This window comes from Myotis nattereri (genome assembly GCF_964212035.1).
Source record: "Myotis nattereri genome assembly, chromosome: 1".
Classification (NCBI taxonomy): Eukaryota; Metazoa; Chordata; class Mammalia; order Chiroptera; family Vespertilionidae; genus Myotis; species Myotis nattereri.
In genome coordinates, this window is record NC_138075.1 from 159,917,958 (window position 1) to 159,938,634 (window position 20,677).

At 39.5% G+C, this 20,677-nt stretch overlaps 1 protein-coding gene and 1 pseudogene across 3 annotated transcripts in view; one reads left to right on the forward strand and one right to left on the reverse strand.

Moving 5' to 3' along the window:
- Positions 1-20,677, reverse strand: part of USP6NL (USP6 N-terminal like) — a gene marked incomplete at its 5' end in the record, with an annotated part of 174,997 nt that overhangs the window by 61,484 nt on the left and 92,836 nt on the right. Inside the window, 4 exons of one of the 2 annotated variants that reach the window (XM_081085392.1) lie at positions 3,547-3,586; positions 10,785-10,867; positions 14,192-14,259; positions 19,855-19,909. In XM_081085392.1, coding sequence (XP_080941518.1) covers positions 3,547-3,586; positions 10,785-10,867; positions 14,192-14,259; positions 19,855-19,909 — 246 coding nt within the window. Of the gene's footprint in view, positions 1-3,546; positions 3,587-10,784; positions 10,868-14,191; positions 14,260-19,854; positions 19,910-20,677 lie in introns of those variants that run through there. The other variant, XM_081085391.1, reaches the window with a different exon arrangement.
- On the forward strand, positions 1,493-2,160 carry LOC308515018 (large ribosomal subunit protein uL22-like; annotated as a pseudogene). The gene is made up of 2 exons: positions 1,493-1,646; positions 1,757-2,160. The product of its transcript is annotated as a large ribosomal subunit protein uL22-like (transcript).

Consider the following 20,677-nt stretch of genomic DNA (forward strand, 5'->3'; position numbering starts at 1 on the left):
GAAAAAGAAGTTCAAGGCTGAGCCAGGAGGCACCCTGAAGTGTAGATCAAGGAGGAGAGGAAAAGGAAGCAGAGCAAATTGAGAAAGAGTAGTCGGTGAGGAAAGAATATGTGAGTTCTGAAGTCTAAGCAAAGAGAGTACGTCAGAATAGACAGTAACCAATCATGTCAAATGCTGCAGCTAGGTCAAGAGGAAGTCTAGGGATTGACTAATGGATGTAACAGTATAGAGGTAATTAGAGACCCAGATCATAGCAATGGGGTGGGGGTGGGAATTAAAATCTAATTGGAATGGGTACAAGGAAAAACTGCAGGAAAGGAAGAATATAGAAACCGCTTTCAAGAGTAAGGGCAACAGAAAATGCTGTAGGAATCAGAGCAGTAGCTGAGGAGGAAATAGGGTCAAAAGAAGATTGGTGTTTTTGTGGGTTTATTTTTTAATGGCAGTAATAATAGATTTTACTCTAATGGAAACAATTAAGCAGAAAAAGAAAGAATTCAGGAGAGAGAGGAAAGAATACCTCGAATGATGTTCCTGAATGAACAACATATACATGCACAGGAACTAGAGCTTTAGGCACAAATGATGACAGGCGGGTAGGTGTGGCTGTGGAAGCCCAGGGAAGTTCTCTTCTGATTGCTTCTGTTTGCTTATAAGAAATAAGCAGCAAGGCCATTAGCTGAGAGAGGATGGAGGAGTACTGGAGGTCTGAGGGGGGAAGAGAAGGCTCCAAGAGTTGAAATGAGAGCAGACATTCATTCACTAGGGAGGAACAGCGTGACTTCCAGGCAGTGCTAATGCTCCAGCTGAGGTTTGTGATCATAAACGTAAAGTAAAACCAGCCGGCACAGCTGTCTTTCCCTAGCTGCACTTTGTCCTGCAGGTGCAGGCACTGCGGCAGCAGAAAGTTGGTTTTAACTAAGGCTGTAGTTTAGCCCAGAAGAAGCAAGAGAGGGAGGGAGGCTAAGGTTTATGCAAGTGACTACAGAATTGAGCTGGGAAGAGAGGGGAATGAAGACATGAGTATAGCGAGGGGCAATGAAGCAGTGCTGGTATCACTGGGGTCCAAGGATTAGTGTAATCTGGGCACTAGGCGAGAAGAAAGGGCAGAGAGTGGAAACAAATCCTTATGTTCCCATTTCAAAGGGGACTGGTAAAAGTTCACTAGAGGCAGAATTTAGAAATTGCTCAGTTATTCATCACTTCCTTCTCATTCAGTCCTTAGCCACAGATCTGCCTTCCCCACCACCAGCCATTTCATTTCACTAATACTATGCTACCGAAAGCCACCAATAATCAATCAATCTCTCACATATTGCCTCACTTGACCTTCCTCTAGTCACTGGGCAGACAGTGAGCATCTCAAAGGCAGAAGCTATGTCTTTTTGATCCAAATATTCTAGGCAATACCTAGTCCAGAGCTCTGCAAGAATGTAGCTATTAAAAAAAAATTCCTGCTCTTCCCCAAAGCGGCCATAGGTGACTTCTGAATATGGTTCGCTATTCACTAGACCCGGAAAACCCCACAAAATCAATCACACCAATCAAGAGGCTCAAATCTCCGCATTCACTTTAAGAACACTTGTGAAACTGCCCAGGCCATCAAGGGTATGCATATTCAAAAAGCCACCAAGTATCTGAAGAATGTCACTTTATACATACATACATACATACCCTTGACTGGAATTGAACCTGGGACTTTTCAGTCCGCAGGCCGACGCTCAATCCACTGAGCCAAACCGGTTAGGGCAAGAACGTCACTTTAAAGAAGCAGAGTGTAAAATTTCGTCCTTACAATGGTGGAGTTGGTAGGTGTGCCCAGGCAAAATAGTGGGGCTGGACACAGGGTCGTTGGCCCAAAAGAGTGCTGAATTTTTGCTGCGCATGCTTAAAAATGCCGAGAGCAATGCTGAACTTAAGGGTTTAGATGTAGACTCTCTGGTCATTGAGCACATTCGGGTGAACAAAGCTCCCAAGATGTGGCATAGAACCTACAGAGCTCATGGGTGGATTAACCCATGCGTGAGCTCTTCCTGCCACACTGAGATGATCCTCACTGAAAAGGAGCAGACTGTTCCTAAACCAGTAGAGGAGGCTGCACAGAAGAAAAAGATACCTCAGAAGAAACTGAAGACACAAAAACTTATGGCCCAGGAGTAAATTCAGCATAAAATATATCTAAATAAAAGTAAAGGAAAAAAAAAAGAAAAAATTCCTTTGCCAAAACATCAAGGTCTGACACTGAGAGAATCAGGAAGTCACAAGAGAATTCAACTGTATGCAGTACCTATAGGGAACTTTCTCTATATATATGTAAAATGGCAATTTTGTCTACATCTCAAAGTTAAGCTACAATATTTATTTTCAGAAAATTTTGATTTTGGAAGATTTTCTGAAATATTTTTTCAAATTCCAATTTTAATTTTACCTCAATTATATGGAACTCAGCCTCCTTCCTCATCAAACAAGGAACAAATAGGAACAGACCCAATCAGTAGCCTCCTTCTCATTCTACAATTCACTTTTTGGTACAACACACACACACACACACACACACACACACACACACACACCAGAGAACAGAAGAGAGATTCTGACCAACTTTAAAACATTCAGTCCCTGGTCTCAGCTATGGAACCAGTTCCCTGTCCAAATATAATGAAGAAAGGGGAAACTCCCGAGCTACCAAAAAAAGTGACAGTTTACTATATCTAAGACTTCCCTAAGTCCTTAAAAAGCTAACATCTCTATTTGACTACAGCAAGCTTTGTTGTTATTGGTGGGAAAGTTGTCCTGCATGAGACAGCCCTAACCGTTTTGGCTCAGTGGATAGAGTGTCGGCCTGGGATCTGAAGGGTCCCAGGTTCAATTCTGGTCAAGGGCATATGTCTGGGTTGTGGGCTCAACCCCCTGGGGGTGTGCAGGAGGCAGCCGATCAATGATTCTCTTTTATCATTGATGTTTCTATCTCTCTCTCCCTCTCCCTTCTCTGAAATCAATACATACACACACACACACACACACACACACACACACACACACACACATATATATATATTTTTTTTCTTTTTTAAACAACAAAAAAACCTCATGGGACAGTGATGTTCCAAAGAGCTACTGTTTTAGAATAGTGCTCCCTCAGCCACAGAACACATGAGAATCCCTTGGGAAACCTTTTACAAATTACCTGCCAGCCTCCTGCCCAGAGTTTGACTTGACAAATGAGGTGGGTCCTAAGCAACTGTGCTCTTTAAAGGCTCTGCATTAGGAAGCACTCCTAGAGTGAGAACTACCTGTCTAGAATGCAAATCTTTACTGCTGCCTTTCCTTTATTCAAATATCTATCAGAAGTCCCAGCAATCTCCTGAAATCATTTCACCATTAGTTTAATTACTTTTTTATAGTGATATACTTAGGGTCGAATTTTCACAGTGACTGCCCCACTTATATATAACACGGCATTCAGAATCAGGAAGGTGGTAGATTTTATTCCGCTGATAAACCCAATTCACCAGTAATGGTCAGTAAATGCAGAGCTGGCCTTACCCGTTCCACTGCTGCATTATGATATGGGAGCTCCTCCTCACTGCAGAGAAAAAAAAACAGTACATGTCAAATAGTCGCAGCAAACTTTGAAAAAATTATAAACCAATTGTACACCACTGGAATGTGCTTCCTAGGTAATTGGTCAGCAGTGACACCTTGAATGGTATTTCTGGGGTAAGTGTACTGCCCTGGGCAAGACCAACCTTTTGTACAGCTGATTTGAGCTGATCCTGACAACTGTTTATTTGAACATTCCAAACTGCAAATGAAGTGCTACCTATGGCTGCCTATCACAGGAGAAGTTTTTTGAAGTTGCTGGGTGAACTTCTTTGGTATCCTCCTATTTACTAAACAAGACTGACAGAACTATTCTCAAACCTGGTCTTAGATTTCCAATTAACCAAATATTTCACATAATTTCCCTGTGGCAACCCCACCAGGATCTGGTTGCCTATCCACTCCCCATATCATGATACCCAGTTACTGAACTCCTACTATCCAAACATTTTTTAATGTTCATTTTAAATTTTATTTATTTAAAAATTAAGACACAATTGACATATAATAATGTGCTCCTTTTAGGCTATAACATAAGGATTTGATGTATGTATATATACTGCAAATGATTATATTAGGTTTAGTTAACATCCATCAGCAACCATGCTTACAGATTTTTTTTCCTTATGATGAGAACTTTTAAGATCTACAATATACAATATAGTATTGTTAACTATAGTCACTATGCTGTATATTGCATCCTCAGGACTTACTTATAACTAAAAGTTTATACTTATTGAACACCTTCACCCATTACCCCCAACCCCCAGACATATGTCTTTGACCAGGAATTGAAACTGCAACCTCCTGGTGCATGGGACGATGCCCAACCAATTGAGGCCACACCAGCCAGGGCCCCAACATTATTTACTGAAGAGACTACTCTTTCCTCATTGCATATTCTTGCCTCCTTTGTCATATATTAATATATAGGTTTATTTCTGGGCACTCTATTCTGTTCAATTGATCTATGTGTCTGTTTTCACACCAATACCATAATGTTTTGATTATTATAACTTTGTAATATAGTTTGAAATCAGGAAGTGTAATGCCTAAAGCCTTGTTCTTGTGCAAAAAAGAACAGCCTTGTTCTTTGGTAATTTGGGGTTTTTTGTGATTATATAAAAATTTTGTAATTGTTTATTCTATTTCTGTAAGACAAGCCATTGGAATTTTGATAGGGACAGCAGTAAATCTGTGTATTGCTTTAGGTAGAATGGACATTTTAACAATGTTAATTCTTCTAATCCATGAGTACAGAATATCATTGCACTCATTTGTATCTTCTTCCATTTCTTTCATCAATGTCTTACAGTTTTCAGAGTACAGATCTATTACCTCCTTGGCTAAACTGATTCCTAGATATTTTATTCTTTTTGATGTAACTGTAAATAGAATTGTTCTCTTAATTTCTGTTTCTGATAGTTTGTTACTGGTATATAGAAACGCAACTAATTTTTTTGTATTTTGAGTCTGTATCCTGCAACTTTACTGAATTTGCTTATTAGTTAACTGGTTTTTGTTTGTTGTTGTTTTTTTGGTGGAGTCTTTAGGCTTTTCTATATATAAGATCATATTATCTACAAATAGAGACAGTTTTATTTCTTCCCTTCTGATTTGGATGCCTTTTTTTTTTCTCTCTTGCCTTTTTGCTCTGGCTAGGACTTTCAGTCCTATATTGAAAAGAACTGGCGAGAGTGGGCATTTGATTTTAGAGGAAAAGCTTTCGGTTTTTCCCCACTGAGAATGATCTCAGCTGTGGATTTGTCACATATGGCCTTTATTATGTTGAGATACAGTCCCCTCTACCCATTTTGAGAATTTTTTCATGAATGGATGTTGAATTTTGTAATAAGCCTTTAGAATTCATAGATGGATGACAGAGCTCAAGAATTTGGTCAATCCACATGGATTTTCATGCATTATTGCTCCATACTTAAGAGCTTTTATACAAAATCTGCTGTGTGTACAACACTCAGCTCCAAAAAACGATTCCTCCTCAAATCTCTGTAGCGGCATACATTGATTTCCACAGCCTCCCAAGGAGAAAGCAGGGGAATACTGACTTACCAATAGCTACACACAGTGTCTAGATATACATGTAAAGCACTGCAACCAGCCTCAGGCACAGGTGCTGACATATTAAAGGAACACACAAATATTGCTGAATGAATATATGAAGGGGAGGATGAATGCATGCCTGCATGCATGTGAGCATTTTTACCTTGTCAACTAAATATCCTTCAAGTAGAAAAAAAAAGGACCAAAATCTGGGTGAGTGGACTATTCCTTTAGGTCAGCAAACTACAGGCATGGATCAAATCCGGCCCACTGCCTGTTTTTGTAAATGAAGGCTTATTAGAACACTGACACACTCACTCATTTATGTATTGTCTGTGGTTGTTTTCATGCTACAATGGTAGAGTTGAATAACTGTGACAAAGAGTCCATAAAGCCAAAAATATTTCATACCTGGCTCTTTACAGAAAATGATTGCCTCCCCCTGCTTGTTCTTAAAAAATATGTTTTTAATAAATATCAAGTAAATTTAAAAAAAAATAGTGTCATTATGAGAATTCTTATCAATTGGCTTCATTTTTAAAGAAGTGATGTAAACAAAAGTTTCTGCTCTAAGGCAGTGGTTCTCAACCTTCCTAATGCCACGACCCTTTAATACAGTTCCTCATGTTGTGGTGACCCCCCAACTATAAAATTATTTTCGTTGCTACTTCATAACTGTAATTTTGCTACTGTTATGAATCGTAATGTAAATATCTGATATGCAGGATGTATTTTCATTGTTACAAACTGAACATAATTAAAGCATAGTGATCAATCACAAAAATAATATGTAATTATATATGTGTTTTCCGATGGTCTTAGGCGACCCCTGTGAAAGGGCCGTTCTACCCCCAAAAGGGTCGCGACCCACAGGTTGAGAACCGCTGCTAAGGGAAAGAAGCACCTAGAAGCTGCTCAAAGAAAACACCAAGCTGACAGTAAGAAGCTACGCCTCACAGAAACACAGTAAGTAAAAACAGCAACAACATAGTCACCCCTGGAAAGAGAGGAACTTTAACTGGATCTATCTTTTCATCTGCTATTAAATATAGAATTACTAATTAGAATATATGTGTCTGTAATTTTTCAATAGTTCAGAGCATTTCTATAACTTGAAATAAACTTTCATTTGGAAACTTAAAATTTAGCTTGTTAGAATCAGTTAAGCTGAATATACTGCCTAATGTTTTTTCTATTTTTGTAGTAGACTTATTCCAGTCAAAATTATTAGTTGAGTAGAAAGAATTCTTAAGCCCTTGTCATCCTTGTCATCAAAAGAGATATTTTTTAAAAACAAAAACACCTTTATTCTGGCTTTCCAGTATTTATATAGACATCATAAACTACAATCAGTTAAATTTTATAAACGTATGCTAGTACATTTTGATAACTAGTTGAAAACCTGAAGCTTGGTATTAATTTTATCTTTATTTTTGGTACATTTTCCTTCTAATGCTTCTATTAATAACTTGTGACCTAAAAACATTATCTATCATTATCCAAATACCAAGCATTCTTTGTGAGCAGAGTAGCACTGGCTATTTTTGATAAAAATGTTGAAAGTTCTCTAACTTTTTAAACAAGCTTGATTTCTCCACTCTCAGATACAATGCAATCACAGCATACAGACTAGGGATAGCACCCCATTTCTGAGTACTTAACAAAGATATTCTTGTTCCAGCACCAAGCCAAGCTGGTTTGGCAACAGTTTTCATATTTATTGTGAAATCTTTTATAAAACCAAGTTATTCCTGTACTGCATTTGTTAATTACTGTCATCCTTCCCCACATATCATAACAAGTAAGTTAACTTACTAAAACTATAATTAGATATGAAGTCAGCAGCCTTCAGAGAAGGCTACAAAGTTAGTTTTTGCTATTGCATTGTATTGACATTGACACTTAAAACCCAATTTCATTAGAGAACCAATCAAAAATTTCAAAGAACTAAGACAGCAGAAAGAAATGCTCTTTTGATCAAGTTGTGAGAGGAAGCAATATCTAAACACCTAGGCCATGTGACTTTATTCAATAGCGCTCAAAAAACTCTAGTTTACAGTGACAGCAATAAAAGCCACCAGCAGCGACCTCTGTAGAAAGCGTTTTACTGAAATTAGACATTGTAACAAAAATCAATGACTTCGGTGAAATTTAATAAAGTCTAACATTACATTAAAATCCATTTCTATGCTTCATTATTTTCATTTCTGCTGCCTGCCTTGGAACTGCATCGTAGAGTAAAGTTTTAAAAAATTACTATGTCAGTATGAGAACTCGTATCAATTGGCTTTGTTTTTAAAGAAGTGATGAGCTTAGCTATCTGAGCATACCTCAGTACATGTGATCAGTTCAAACAGTATCCCTCTCTTAGGCACCCTTTTTTTCTTTCTAGGCATTTCAAAGCCTTCTACTAGGTTTCTCTTATTAAAAACACAGGAGAGCAGAAAAGATAGTGCAATGCAGAAGTTCAGAACACAGGCTCTGCTGTAGGACTGCCAAGGCCCACAACCCAGATCTGACACTGTCAGCACGACTTGGGCAAGCTGCATGACCTCTTTGTGCTTCATTTTCATCTGAAAAAAAATGATAAAAAAGAGTACCTATCTCACAGTTTTTTGAGAGAATAAATTAGTTAATCCATGAAAAGAGCATAAAACAGTACCTGTTACACAGTAAGGGCTCAATAAATATTAACTAATATTATTAAGACAGATTATTGACTGACTTTTTCTCCACTAGTGCCAAATAGACTGCAGCACAGAGAAAAAAACAACAAAATAACTAAGTGCAATTTTTAGACTGCCAAGTACAGGCCAGAAACTCACTCAAGATGTTCACAGCAATGAGAAAAGAGAATTTAGGTAATTACTAGACCCTTTCCAGGAATTCACAGGTTTTTCTTATGTATTTTGTACTATATTAGACCATTTTATGATTAAACCATCTCTTAGAGTGGTTCACTCCCATTAGAGGAGGTCAAAATCAGCTGAGTTGTATTCCACCTGCTAAATCAAAATATGGGATCAACCCCAGAAATCTATTTTAAAAAAATAAACAGTTCCCAGCTGACTCTAATGTGCAGGCAAGTTTGGGACCCACTGATCTTGACCAGGCTAAATGATCAATTTGTCCTTCAAAACTCCCTCACATACCTCAGATCTGCCTGTTAACCCACACAAATGTGTAATCATTTCCTGCCACATTGGTGGCCAACCATGATTTACTTAAAAAAAAAAAAAGTGGAAGTGGAGGGTTAATTTAAGAACAGTATTTTCATCATAGTTAAATTCTACTCTGTTACTCTGCTGAAATTCAAAGTCTTCTAATTATAACTACTCAGAACATTTTGGGTCTGCTAATGTCATGTCTTTAAATATAATAACAACACCTGATATTTGTCCAGACCTTTATGGAGTATTCTATCATTTTATGTCTTCAAAGCTTCCACGACACTGTCAGCATGCAGAGTAGTTTTATATGAGGTATGAATGGTTAACTAAGCCAGGGAAGACACAAGAAAAGCATATATTCTCTAACTTTCAGAACTGTTCTGTTTATCTATTTGCTTATTTTTCCCTGAGAAAAACTTAAGACAACCAAATACTGTCTAAATGCAAGAAGACTAAACAGGAGAGAACAAGTTCTGAGTACTATAAGTTTCTGCTATGAACTATACAAAAAACTGTATTTTTCCTTCAACATTTAATCATATATCATAAAATAAAAATATCTGGCTTCTTCCTATTTATAATAAACAAGACTGAAAAAATACATCTGAATGAGAAGTTAAACACTGAACTGTATGGAACCAAACACACCACAGAAATGAAGAGAAGTATCCAGTCTATGGGAACCTGACTAGACAATGCCAGAATCAGAACAGGCAGGTTCACATCATTAACAGGATGTTTCTAAGAGTCAAAATCCTTTTAACCACTCTATTTTGTAATGGTCTACCAGGGGTGGGCAAACTTTTTTACTCGAGGGTCACAACGGGTTCTTAAACTGGACCGGAGGGCGGGAACAAAAGCATGGATGGAGTGTTTGTGTGAACTAATATAAATTCAAAGTAAACATCATTACATAAAAGGGTACGGTCTTTTTTTTTTTTTTTTTTTTTAGTTTTATTCATTTCAAACGGGCCGAATCCGGCCCTCGGGCCGTAGTTTGCCCACGGCTGGCAGTGTTTCTCAACCTTCTGGCCCTTTAAATACAGTTCCTCAGGTTGTGACCCCAACCATAAAATTATTTTCGTTGCTACTTCATAACTGTAATTTTGCTAGTTATGAATTGTAATGTAAATATCTGATATGCAGGATGTTCTTAGGCGACCCCTGTGAAAGGGTTGTTCAACCACCAAAGGGGTCGCGACCCACTGGTTGAGAACCGCTGGTCTAGACTGCTGTCAACTCTTTATATAATATATTCAGGATGAATGGAATTAATTTTGAGAAGCAAATGCCTAGCTGGTGTGGCTCAATGTCAACCTATGAACCAGGAGGTCAAGATTCGATTCCAGGTCAGGGCACGTGCCCAGACTGTGGGCTCGATCCCCAGGAAGGGGAGTGCAGGAGGCAGATGATCAATGAATGATTCTCATCATTGATGTTTCTATCTCTCTATCCCACTTCCTTCCTCTCTATGAAATCAATAAAAAGTATATTAAAAAAATTTTTTTGAGAAGCAATAACATGAATACATTAACATGAATACAACTATAAGGAAGATCAATGGCATATTTTTTTCATTGCTCAATTTCAGGATGCATAACACTAAATTTCTAATAGCTAATTATTCTTAAAATGCATTTCTATAAAATAAAATGTTTTATAATTATTTTTGAAATACAAATTTTTATTAATTTCCATTTAATTCTGGTAAAAGTATTAATCCAACTCATTTATTGCACTAAATGTTCTTACTAAAATGTAACAAATAGTGATAAAGATTGTATTCTTACAAAATAGTTAAAAATGCCAGGAATGCAATAACAAAAAGCATGTTGCAGGACCAGTCTTGGAATCTTATTCACAACAGTGCTAGTAAAAATAAATAAAATATAACAGGTGTCTGCAAAAGCATCATAATAAAAAGATTAGCTTTCAATCTATGCAACTTACTGTAAAAAGCCAAATCTATCCGTGACTTTGTAAACAAGGTAATCAGCATCTTCCCAAGGTTCAATCTCTGCACCTTCTCGTCCCTATAATAGTGAACAAAGAAGGGTGTTATTAGAAATCTATAAACCTGAGTAATTTTTCAAAAAAAAGACCAAAATCAAGTTCTTTTTTTATGTATTAACAGTAAGAGCTAGAAATGAGGCACTATCCACTTAACTTTAAATACACACACACACACACACACACACACACACACACACACACACTAGGGGCCCGGTGCACGAAATTCGTGCACTGGGTGTGTGTGGGGGGGAGTGTCCCTCAGCCCAGCCTGCCCCCTCTCACATACTGGGAGCCCTCAGGCGTTGATCCCCATCACCCTCCAATCGCAGGATTGGCCCCTTGCCCAGGCCTGGGCAGGGGACCCTCAGGCCTGGGCAGGGGACCCTCACGCCTCGTCAGGCCTGGGCAGGGGACCCTCATTTCCCCCCATCACTGGTTCTGCCCCCAGCCGAGGCCTGATGCCTCTGGCCCAGGCATCAGGCCTGGGCAGGGGACCCCAAGACCCCTCCCATTGCTGGCTCTGCCCCTTGCCCAGGCCTGATGCCTCGGCCAGAGGCGTAGACCCCCATCACCCTCCGATCACATGATCGGCCCCTTGCCCAGACCTGACGCCTCGGCCAGAGGTGTCAGGCTTGGACAGGGGACCCCCATCTCACCCCGATTACTGGCTCTGACCCCCGCCCAGGCCTGAGGCCTCTGGCCCAGGAATCATGCCTGGGCAGGGGACCCCCATCTCCCTCTGATCGCTTGCTCCACCCCCCGCCCAAGCCTGACGCCTCTGACCCAGGCTTCAGGCCTGGGCAAGGGGACCAGCATATCCCCCCAATCCCCGGCTCCGCCCCCACAGCTCCCCGCGGTTGCAGGCTCCGCCCCTGCCCAGGCCTAACACCTCTGGCCTGGGCGTCCGGCCCGGGCAGCAGGGACCCGCAGCTGCAGCGGCCCCGGGATCGTGGGCTCCGCTTTAGGCCCAGGCAAGGGACCCCTAGCTCCAGGGACTGCCAGCTTCAACCGTGCCCAGCTCCCATCGCTGGCTCCACCCCTACTTCCTGCTATCACTGGCCAGGGCGGCAAAGGCGCCTGATTCTCCGATCATGGCTGGGGGGCAGGGCAAAGGCGGCCCTGGGGCCGCCTTTGCCCTGCCCCCCAGCTCTTAGCTCCCCCCTGGGTTTCTGATCACTGTCAATGGCAGGGGGCTTCTTCCTGCTTTCCCTTTCACCTCCCTGCATTGTGCCTACATATGCAAATTAGCCGCCATCTTGTTGGCAGTTAACTGCCAATCTTAGTTGGCAGTTAATTTGCATATAGCCCTGATTAGCCAATGAAAACGGTTCGCCGTACGCCAATTACCATTTTTCTCTTTTATTAGTGTAGATATATATATATATATATATACACATACATACATATACATACAATATAATCACTATTTTCTAGTTACAAACTTTGGAAGATACTATATGTAGCTAACATGTAAGTAAGCTTTTTTTGTTGTTTTTTTGTTAATCCTCACTGAGGCTATTTTTCCATTGGTTTTTAGAGAAAGTGGTGGGAGGGAGGGATGGAGGGAGCTGAGAGAGAGAGAGAGAGAGAGAGAGAGAGAGAGAGAGAGAGAGCACTGATGTGAGAGAGAAACATCGATTGGTTGCCTCCTGTACATGCCCCGACAGGGACCAAGGATCGAACCTGGGACCGAGGTATATGACCTTGACTAGAAATTGAACTCTTCAGGACATGGGCCAACACTCTAGCCACTGAACACACTAGCCAGGGCACATGTTACTAAGTTTTAATCAGACTTGGGTTCCTGTAAATACCGGGAAAGGAGGGAGCAGCAGAGGATAAGAAAGTCACTCAAGAATGAGCCATCAAACGTTAAAATTTTAGAGTGAACATGTCTTAGGAAAAAAAGTATTTCTTGTCTTTCATCCAAACTTCTCACTAGAGTGGGCTATCCACCTTGTCTCTCTACTTCTTTACTTACAGATACATCAGCCCAGAAGTTATTCCTGCCAAAGTCATAAATAATCTCCCACTGTTAAAACCAGTGGACACTCTTCTAAGGGAGTTTTTTGAAGCAGTTTGCAGTGTTGCTCACTCCTTATTCCTCAGCCTCCATGGCACCACTCTCCTGGTTCTCCTCATGCCTTTCCAACTCTTTTTTGGTGGCTTTTTCACAGTATCTCTTCACTGTTGGTGTGGCCATAACTTTGTCCTCAGCCACTGCTTTCTCATTCTTGAAGCTGTTAGCTAGCATTGTTGATGCAGGAACTCCAAATGTAGCTGTCTATACCAATGTTGTAGGTGAGCACACAACAAACAAAGTAAGTATAATATACTAGAGGCCCGCTGCACGAAGATTAGCGCAATAGGCCTTCCTTCCCCTGGCTGCGGGCACTGGTTTTCCTCTGACACCCAGGACCTAGGCCTTTGGTCCGGCTGCAGCAGCCACAGCGAGGCTTGGCTTCTCCTCTCGGGCTGCAGCAGCGAGGCTTGGCTTCTCCGCTTGGGCCACAGCGAGGTTTGGCTTCTCCGCTCAGGCTGCAGTGGAGAAGCCAAGCCTCTTCAGTCTTCGCTCTGGGCCTGCATATGCAAATTAACCGCCATCTTTGTTGGGTTAATTTGCATACTCATCCTGACTGGCTGGTGGGTGTAAAAGAGTGACACCAATTTTTGTGTTTCTCTTTTATTAGTGTAGATCAGGGGTCCTCAAACTTTTTAAACAGGGGGCCAGTTCACTGTCCCTCTGACTATTGGAGGGCCAGACTATAGTTTTAAAAAAAAACTATGAATAAATTCCTATGTACACTGCACATATCTTATTTTGAAGTAAAAAAACAAAACGGGAACAAATACAATATTTGTATTTGCATGTGGCCCGCGGACCGTAGTTTGAGGACCCCTGGTGTAGATAGTATGTTGATAATAATAAGTGCTATGGTGAAAAGTAAATAAGAAAAGGGGATATGGAATATAGAGGGTTTTAAACAATATGGTCAGTGATTTCACTAAGGTAGCATCTGGGTGATGTCTGAAAGAGGTAAGGTGAAAGAGGCATGAGCATGGTCAGAACTTGTGTGTTCTCAGCAGAAGAAATAGCCAATGCAAAGGCCCTGAGTGAGAAGCAAGCCTGGTGTATTAGAAAGCAGCAAGATTTTGGAGAGGTGGTGCAGAGGGAAGAGAGGAGAGAACATTTGGAGATGAAGTCAGAGAAGGATGACCTTAATGGTCACATGAAGTAAACAAACTGGTTCTGTAATTTAAGTGCTCCAAAAAGCAAATCCTTTTCTATTTATATGTTGTTTTTATTAATAAAACTTACTCAAAGAGTAAATATGAATACTTACTCTGTCATATTTAGCAACTATTTCAGCTCGCTCCTGGGCAAGTTTGAGTGCTACATCCTGGTCTGAATCTGTGGAGAGATCAAATTTAGATGAACTATTATTTAAGGAATCATAAAGTTAATTAATTATAAAACTGACAAAACAGATACAAATAGAAGAAATCCATACTGCCTAAGATGACAAATCAGCAAAAATCAAATAAACTTAAAAGGATGAGTTAAGTATCTGTAACTACAACCTTAAAATATCAACATATATATCATTTCAATATTATGTATAATATTGAAAAAAAAGCAACTTTGTTATCATAGCATTAACTTAGGGCAGTGGTTCTCAACCTTCCTAATGCCGCGACCCTTTAATACAGTTCCTCATGTTGTGGTGACCCCAAACCATAAAATTATTTTCGTTGCTACTTCATAACTGTAATTTTGCTACTGTTATGAATCATAATGTAAATATCTGATATGCAGGATGTATTTTCATTGTTACAAATTGAACATAATTAAAGCATAGTGATCAATCATAAAAACAATATGTAATTATATATGTGTTTTCCGATGGTCTTAGGCGACCCCTGTGAAAGAGTCGTTCAACCCCCAAAGGGGTTGCGACCCACAAGTTGAGAACCGCTGACTTAGGGGATATGATAAATCTTATCCCTCAAGATTCAATTTTGGATCTAATTTCAGATAAATGAGTATTAAAGAAGAAACTGAAAGTAAAAGCTCTAAGTTTTCAGATGAAGCCATGTGGGTAGATGATGAAGAGAGCATTCAAGGCTCTTAAAAATTATTGGAACTCATCCACAAAGAAAACTAAAGCAAGTTATACTTCAGGAGTTTTTTAAAAAGAGTATTTCCCTTACATGATGAAAATAATCATTTCTTCATTTAACCTCTGAAGCCCCCCCCCCATCAATGTCCCAAATACTATGATAATTTTCAATTTTACCCTCCTCTCCGAAAATACACACACACACACACACACACACACACACACACACACTCTCTCTCTCTCTCTCTCTCTCTTCTTTATTACCATCAGGTATCTTTCAAAAACACAAATCTGATAACAAAAGTAGAGATCATAACATAAAATAGTATGAATATGACTATGCATACCAAGTACCATGAATAAAAATAAAAGACCAATGACAGATTACATAAATGGTACCACTGATCAATAAGAAATCTTCCTTGATTCCAATGGAAGATTGGGTCAAGGTTATGAGCAAGAAATTCACAAGAGTAACAATAGCAGGAACAACTATATTTGTAATCCTACTAAGTGCTAGTAGAGAATAAGATACTGCCAGACAGCAGATGCTACTGTGAAGAGCACTTCATAACCCTTTAAGATAGGTATTCTATTAATCCTATTACACAGATGAAAAATTAGGTTTAGAGATTTGAACCAACTTGCCTAAGGTCTCAATGCTAGTTAATAGCAAAGCCAAGACTCAAGTCCAGACAGTCTTCACTCCATATAAGCATTACTTTATAAAAGTGATGACTAAAGAGAAGAAAAAGAACTTCCAATTAAAGATGGCAGATGGAACACACATATCCATTCCTCCTAAAAGGAACTGAAATTACAATAGAGGATTCTTTAAAGCCCTTTCCTCAAAGGCTTAGCAAATGGTAATTCCTGAGGAGAACAAAGGGTGGGGTTAAAGGCATCAACTCTCTGAGAGTTGAAGGGACGTGCATATATGTACAGAGGTTGGGAGCACCGAACCTCACCCTCCATCCAAAGCATGAAACCAATAGATGATGTCTAAAGCTGCAGAAGCAGGAAGTGGCAATAGACGTGTGTTATCTTGCACTATGGAAGTAAACACAAAAAGAATCAGCTAAGGGAGTAGGCAGTGAGGAGGAAGGGGTATGGAGTCAGCTATTTTTCAAAATAAGTCTTACAGACTGCTGAATCTTTAAATCAAGTATAGCTCTGATAAAAATAAAATCTAAATTTAAAAGCCATGACATGGGAGGGAAGGGCAAATCAAACACATTAAAAACTAAAGATACACAAGTTTTAAAATATCCCTTTGCACCTATCTCAGACTAATCAAAAATGCAATGATATTGCTCAATGCTGACAAAAATGTGGGCAAATCTGAAGTATCTTACACTGGGGGTAGAATTATAAATGCATAAATCTTTCCAGAAAGCAATTTGATATCATGTATCAAAAATCTTGCCCTAACTGGTTTGGCTCAGTGGATAGAGCGTCAGCCTGTGGACTCAAGCGTCCCAGGTTCGATTCCGGTCAAGGGCATGTACCTTGGTTGCGGGCACATCCCCAATGGGGGGTGTACAGGAGGCAGCTGATCAATGTTTCTCTCTCATCGATGTTTCTAACTCTCTATCCCTCTCCCTTCTTCTCTGTCAAAAATCAATAAAATATATTTTAAAAAAAATCTTAAAAGCAGGCATATCCTTTACCCAACAATTCCACCTCTAGGGATTTATGTCAATAAGATCATCAAATGAGCACAATATTGTTTATAATAGTAAAAATAGCAAAATGGGAACCTGTAAATTTTTAAAACTATATTTAGTAAAAAATATTTATGCCACTGTTCTTCTTGGTTATATTATAAAATGTCAATACGCCGTCCTTTGGGGGAAATGTGAATACGCAATATAATGGTTTGAGAAAATAAAAATGCAGACTAGTTTAGATTTTCATAGTAAACTAATGCAAGCAGAAGTATGGGATAATCAACCGTTATATACATACTAGAAGCCCAGCGTGTGAAATTGCGTGGCCCCGCCCATTCACGCAGCCCCACCCACCTGAGCCAGTCTTTGGTCGTTACAGCGTTAGGGTCACTGGGTTTATATAATATAGATTCTTTATCCTATTTTAGATTTCTTAAACCTTGTCAATTCCTCTTTCCCTCTTCTGTTGCCCCCCTTTAAACATTACACTAACACTTCTACAAAAGGGAAGAGAAAGCAAATCAATAGAAATTAAACACAAACTAGAAAACTTGACTAGTTACTAAGTTGCATTTCCATGAACAGAACAGCTAAGCATGAATTTCTATCATGATTAGGCCAATTCAATGGATGAGCACTTTCTATGAATGTATTTTTTTTTAATATACAGTGGGACCTTGACTTATGAGTTTAATTCGTTCCGTGACGGAGATCGTAACTCAAATTACTCATATGTCAAATCAACAGTGAATGAGTGAGACACGTGATAGTGGGCTCATGTTGTGGCATTCACTGTGATGTTTGCTGCGCCAACTAGCGGTGGGGTATCTGAAGCTGGCTCGTAACCCGAATTTTAGCTCGCAACTCAAAGCAAAAAAGTGGCCGAGAGACGGCTCGTATCTCGAAAAACTTGTTAGTTGGGACACTCATAAGTCAAGGCCCCACTGTATTTTTATTGATTTCAGAGGAAGGGAGAAGGAGAGATAGAAATATCAATGATGAGAGAGAATCATCAATCTGCTCCCTTCTAGGGGAACTGAGCCCATAAGCGGGTATGTGTTCTCACCGGGAATCAAACCATGACCTCCTGGTTCATAGGTCAACACTCAACTACTGAGGTTTACCAGCTGGGCATCTGTGAATGTATTTTATACCAGTCTTTTATTCCTGCTACCAGTCATAGGAGTCAAAACTTATTTACAACTTAGTGACGAAAAATTTAAAATAAAGGCAAAAAAGGGAAACAGCATGGAGTTGGGAACTGATGCAAAGTATCCCGAGAAACATCAGTGTGGCAAACTGAATCATCTCCAGTCTAGAGAATTCCAGGAAAGAAAACCTAACCATATAATAGGCTGTATTGGAAATGTCTGAAACTGTATCCTAATTTTATTAAAGAAAGATGATATACTTTATTAGTAAGATGATTAGAATAGTTAATGCTAAATCAAATACATGTTCTTTAAATTCCTTTAGAAATTCCTTATCTTAGTATTTTCCCATGGGGAGAAAATTTCATACTATTAATGAATATATTCTAAAAAGAAAGCAAATTTAAAGTCAAATTAATTTTATAAAATACAGTCAAACCTGCTTCTTTGAAGAAATGAAATGGACATGCCAACCTTTTCTAATATGGAGTTTAAAGACATCCTATATAATAAAAGCCCAGCGACCAAATGGAGGAATGACCAGAACGACTGGTTTACCAGTCGCTATGATGTAAACTAACCACCAGGAGGCAGACGCTCAACGCAGAAATTGCCCCCGGTGGTTAGTGCACTCCCAAAGTGGGAGTGCCACTCTGCTGACCAGGATGAGTGGTGCTCTCACAGTGGGAGCAGCCACTCAGAGGGCGGGTCCACAACTGCTCCCGGTCCACAGCTGACCGGGAAGGGCGGCACTCCCACAGCAGGCCAATCCCTGCAGGCCACACACCCCACCAGTGCACAAATCCTGTGCACCGGGCCTCTAGTTATTTAATAATCTGTATTGTGAAACAGTCATCTTTAGAATAAGAAATAGCATCCTTAAGCTTAAGCCTGCTATAGTTAAATTGTGTTTCATACTGTCTGATCTATAGTAGAGAAGTTATTAAGAATTACACTCAAATACTTCCTTTGGTTTCATTCTTCTTGCTTACTTAGAAATTGCATTGCAAGAACAAGAGTTTGCCCGAAAACACTGACCACAGGGATATCAACAGCTGTCTCGTGTCTGTGTGCAAGTGTATACAAAGTTCCAGGCACCTCTTAAACATGACAGCTGTGTCACTTAGTACTTACATCATACATCATTCTCAAATTCAAAAAATCTATTACATTATTGAAGCCAAATTAAATCAAATTTAATTCTTATTGACTGTATACCCTATCTAATAAAGAGGGAATATGCTAACTGACCCTCACCCCATCACAAAGATGGTGGTGCCCACAGCCAATAAGGAGGGAATATGCTAATTGACTGCTACGCCCTCTAAGATGGCGGTGCCTACAGCCACAAGATGACGGTGCCCAGTCCTCTCAGCTCCGCCAGGGCGGCAGGTGCGTGGCAAGGCCTGCCTCCAGAGACCCCCAGTCCCCTCAGCCCCTCAGCCAGTCAGGGCCTCTCGAGGCTCAGGTAACCAGGGCTGGCCGAGGCTTGTGCTGCAGACAGTGGCAGCAGCAGAGTGTGATGGGGCATTGCCTTTCCCTGATTGCCGGGTCGCCTCCCGCCCCTGAGGGTTCCCGGACTGTGAGAGGGGGCAGGTCGGGCTGAGGGCCCCCCCTCCAGTGCATGAATTTTTATGCACCGGGCCTCTAGTCTAATATAAAAAGGTTTCAAAGTTTAAGAGGCAAATTTTAAAAAGGATAAAAGGTGTTTAGATTAAATAATACTCAATGATACAAGAAAACATCTCTGAGTCCAGATTTATGAAAGAAAATGACAACTATAGCATCTTAAGAAGTGTTTTATAACATTTTAAGAAGACCATTATTTCACTTAAACACAAAAACTGTTAAAAAATCAAGTATCCTCCTGAATTACATTTTTTAAAAGCAGGCACTGTAACTCAGTATTACTCAAATTCAAATAAACAAGTCATTCAAAGTTGTTAAGTTTCAAATTCAGTCCCATAAAACAAAATTTACAGGAAACTATTTTCTTGGTGTATATTTTGAAAGATGAACATTGAGTATATATAAATCAACAATTTTAATTTAAAAATTACTTTACCGTTTGTTAGATACCCATTCTCGCCTTGGGAATTAACAACAGCTTCAGTCCTCATTGAGTAAAGTTATCTATTCCAAGCTTTCATTATTAGTTTATAATTCTAAAGCACACCAAGAGAGTTAGGTGGTACCCCACACATTCTGCAACAAACTGAAACAGGAAAATGGAAGGCAGCTCTGCTTTACTGGTGAAACAAGCACAAGAAAGAAGACATTTCAGATACATTCTAAAAGAGAAAAAAGACCTTGCTGTGGTTACACAAACCATAGATATTCAAACAAAGATGATATTTGTTGAGGGTAAAACATGTCTTTCAGGCTAGATCCCAAGTATGAACCACACCAGCCTACACCCAGCATTCCATCTAATAACAAACAGGGGCTTTAAACAAGCAGCTTCAGAATATTTCTTACTCTTGTAATTCAAAACTAGCCACATTCTTATTAATTTTAATAAAGTTTGCCATAGAGTAACAAAGAAAAATTTTATTTAAAACATTAAAGCTAAGTAGAAATGCTCTCCTCCTCAAATATATTTTATATTGTAACATAATCTTAATGATAATTTTTAAAGTGAAAACTGCTGTTTCAGGCACTGAGCAAATATATGCTAACTTCTGAGATGTTTTGTACTTTTTAACATACCACACGTATACAAATGAAACATGTTTTATATAACCATATATATAACTATTGTAGATAGCACTGTGAAATTTTCTATTCTATTTGTTCTTTCCTCTTCTCTCCTTTGCTTCCTTCTTCCTTGCTTTCTTTTAAAAGGGTAGGGACCTACAATTTGAAAAGTAATAGCCAGATTAGAGGCA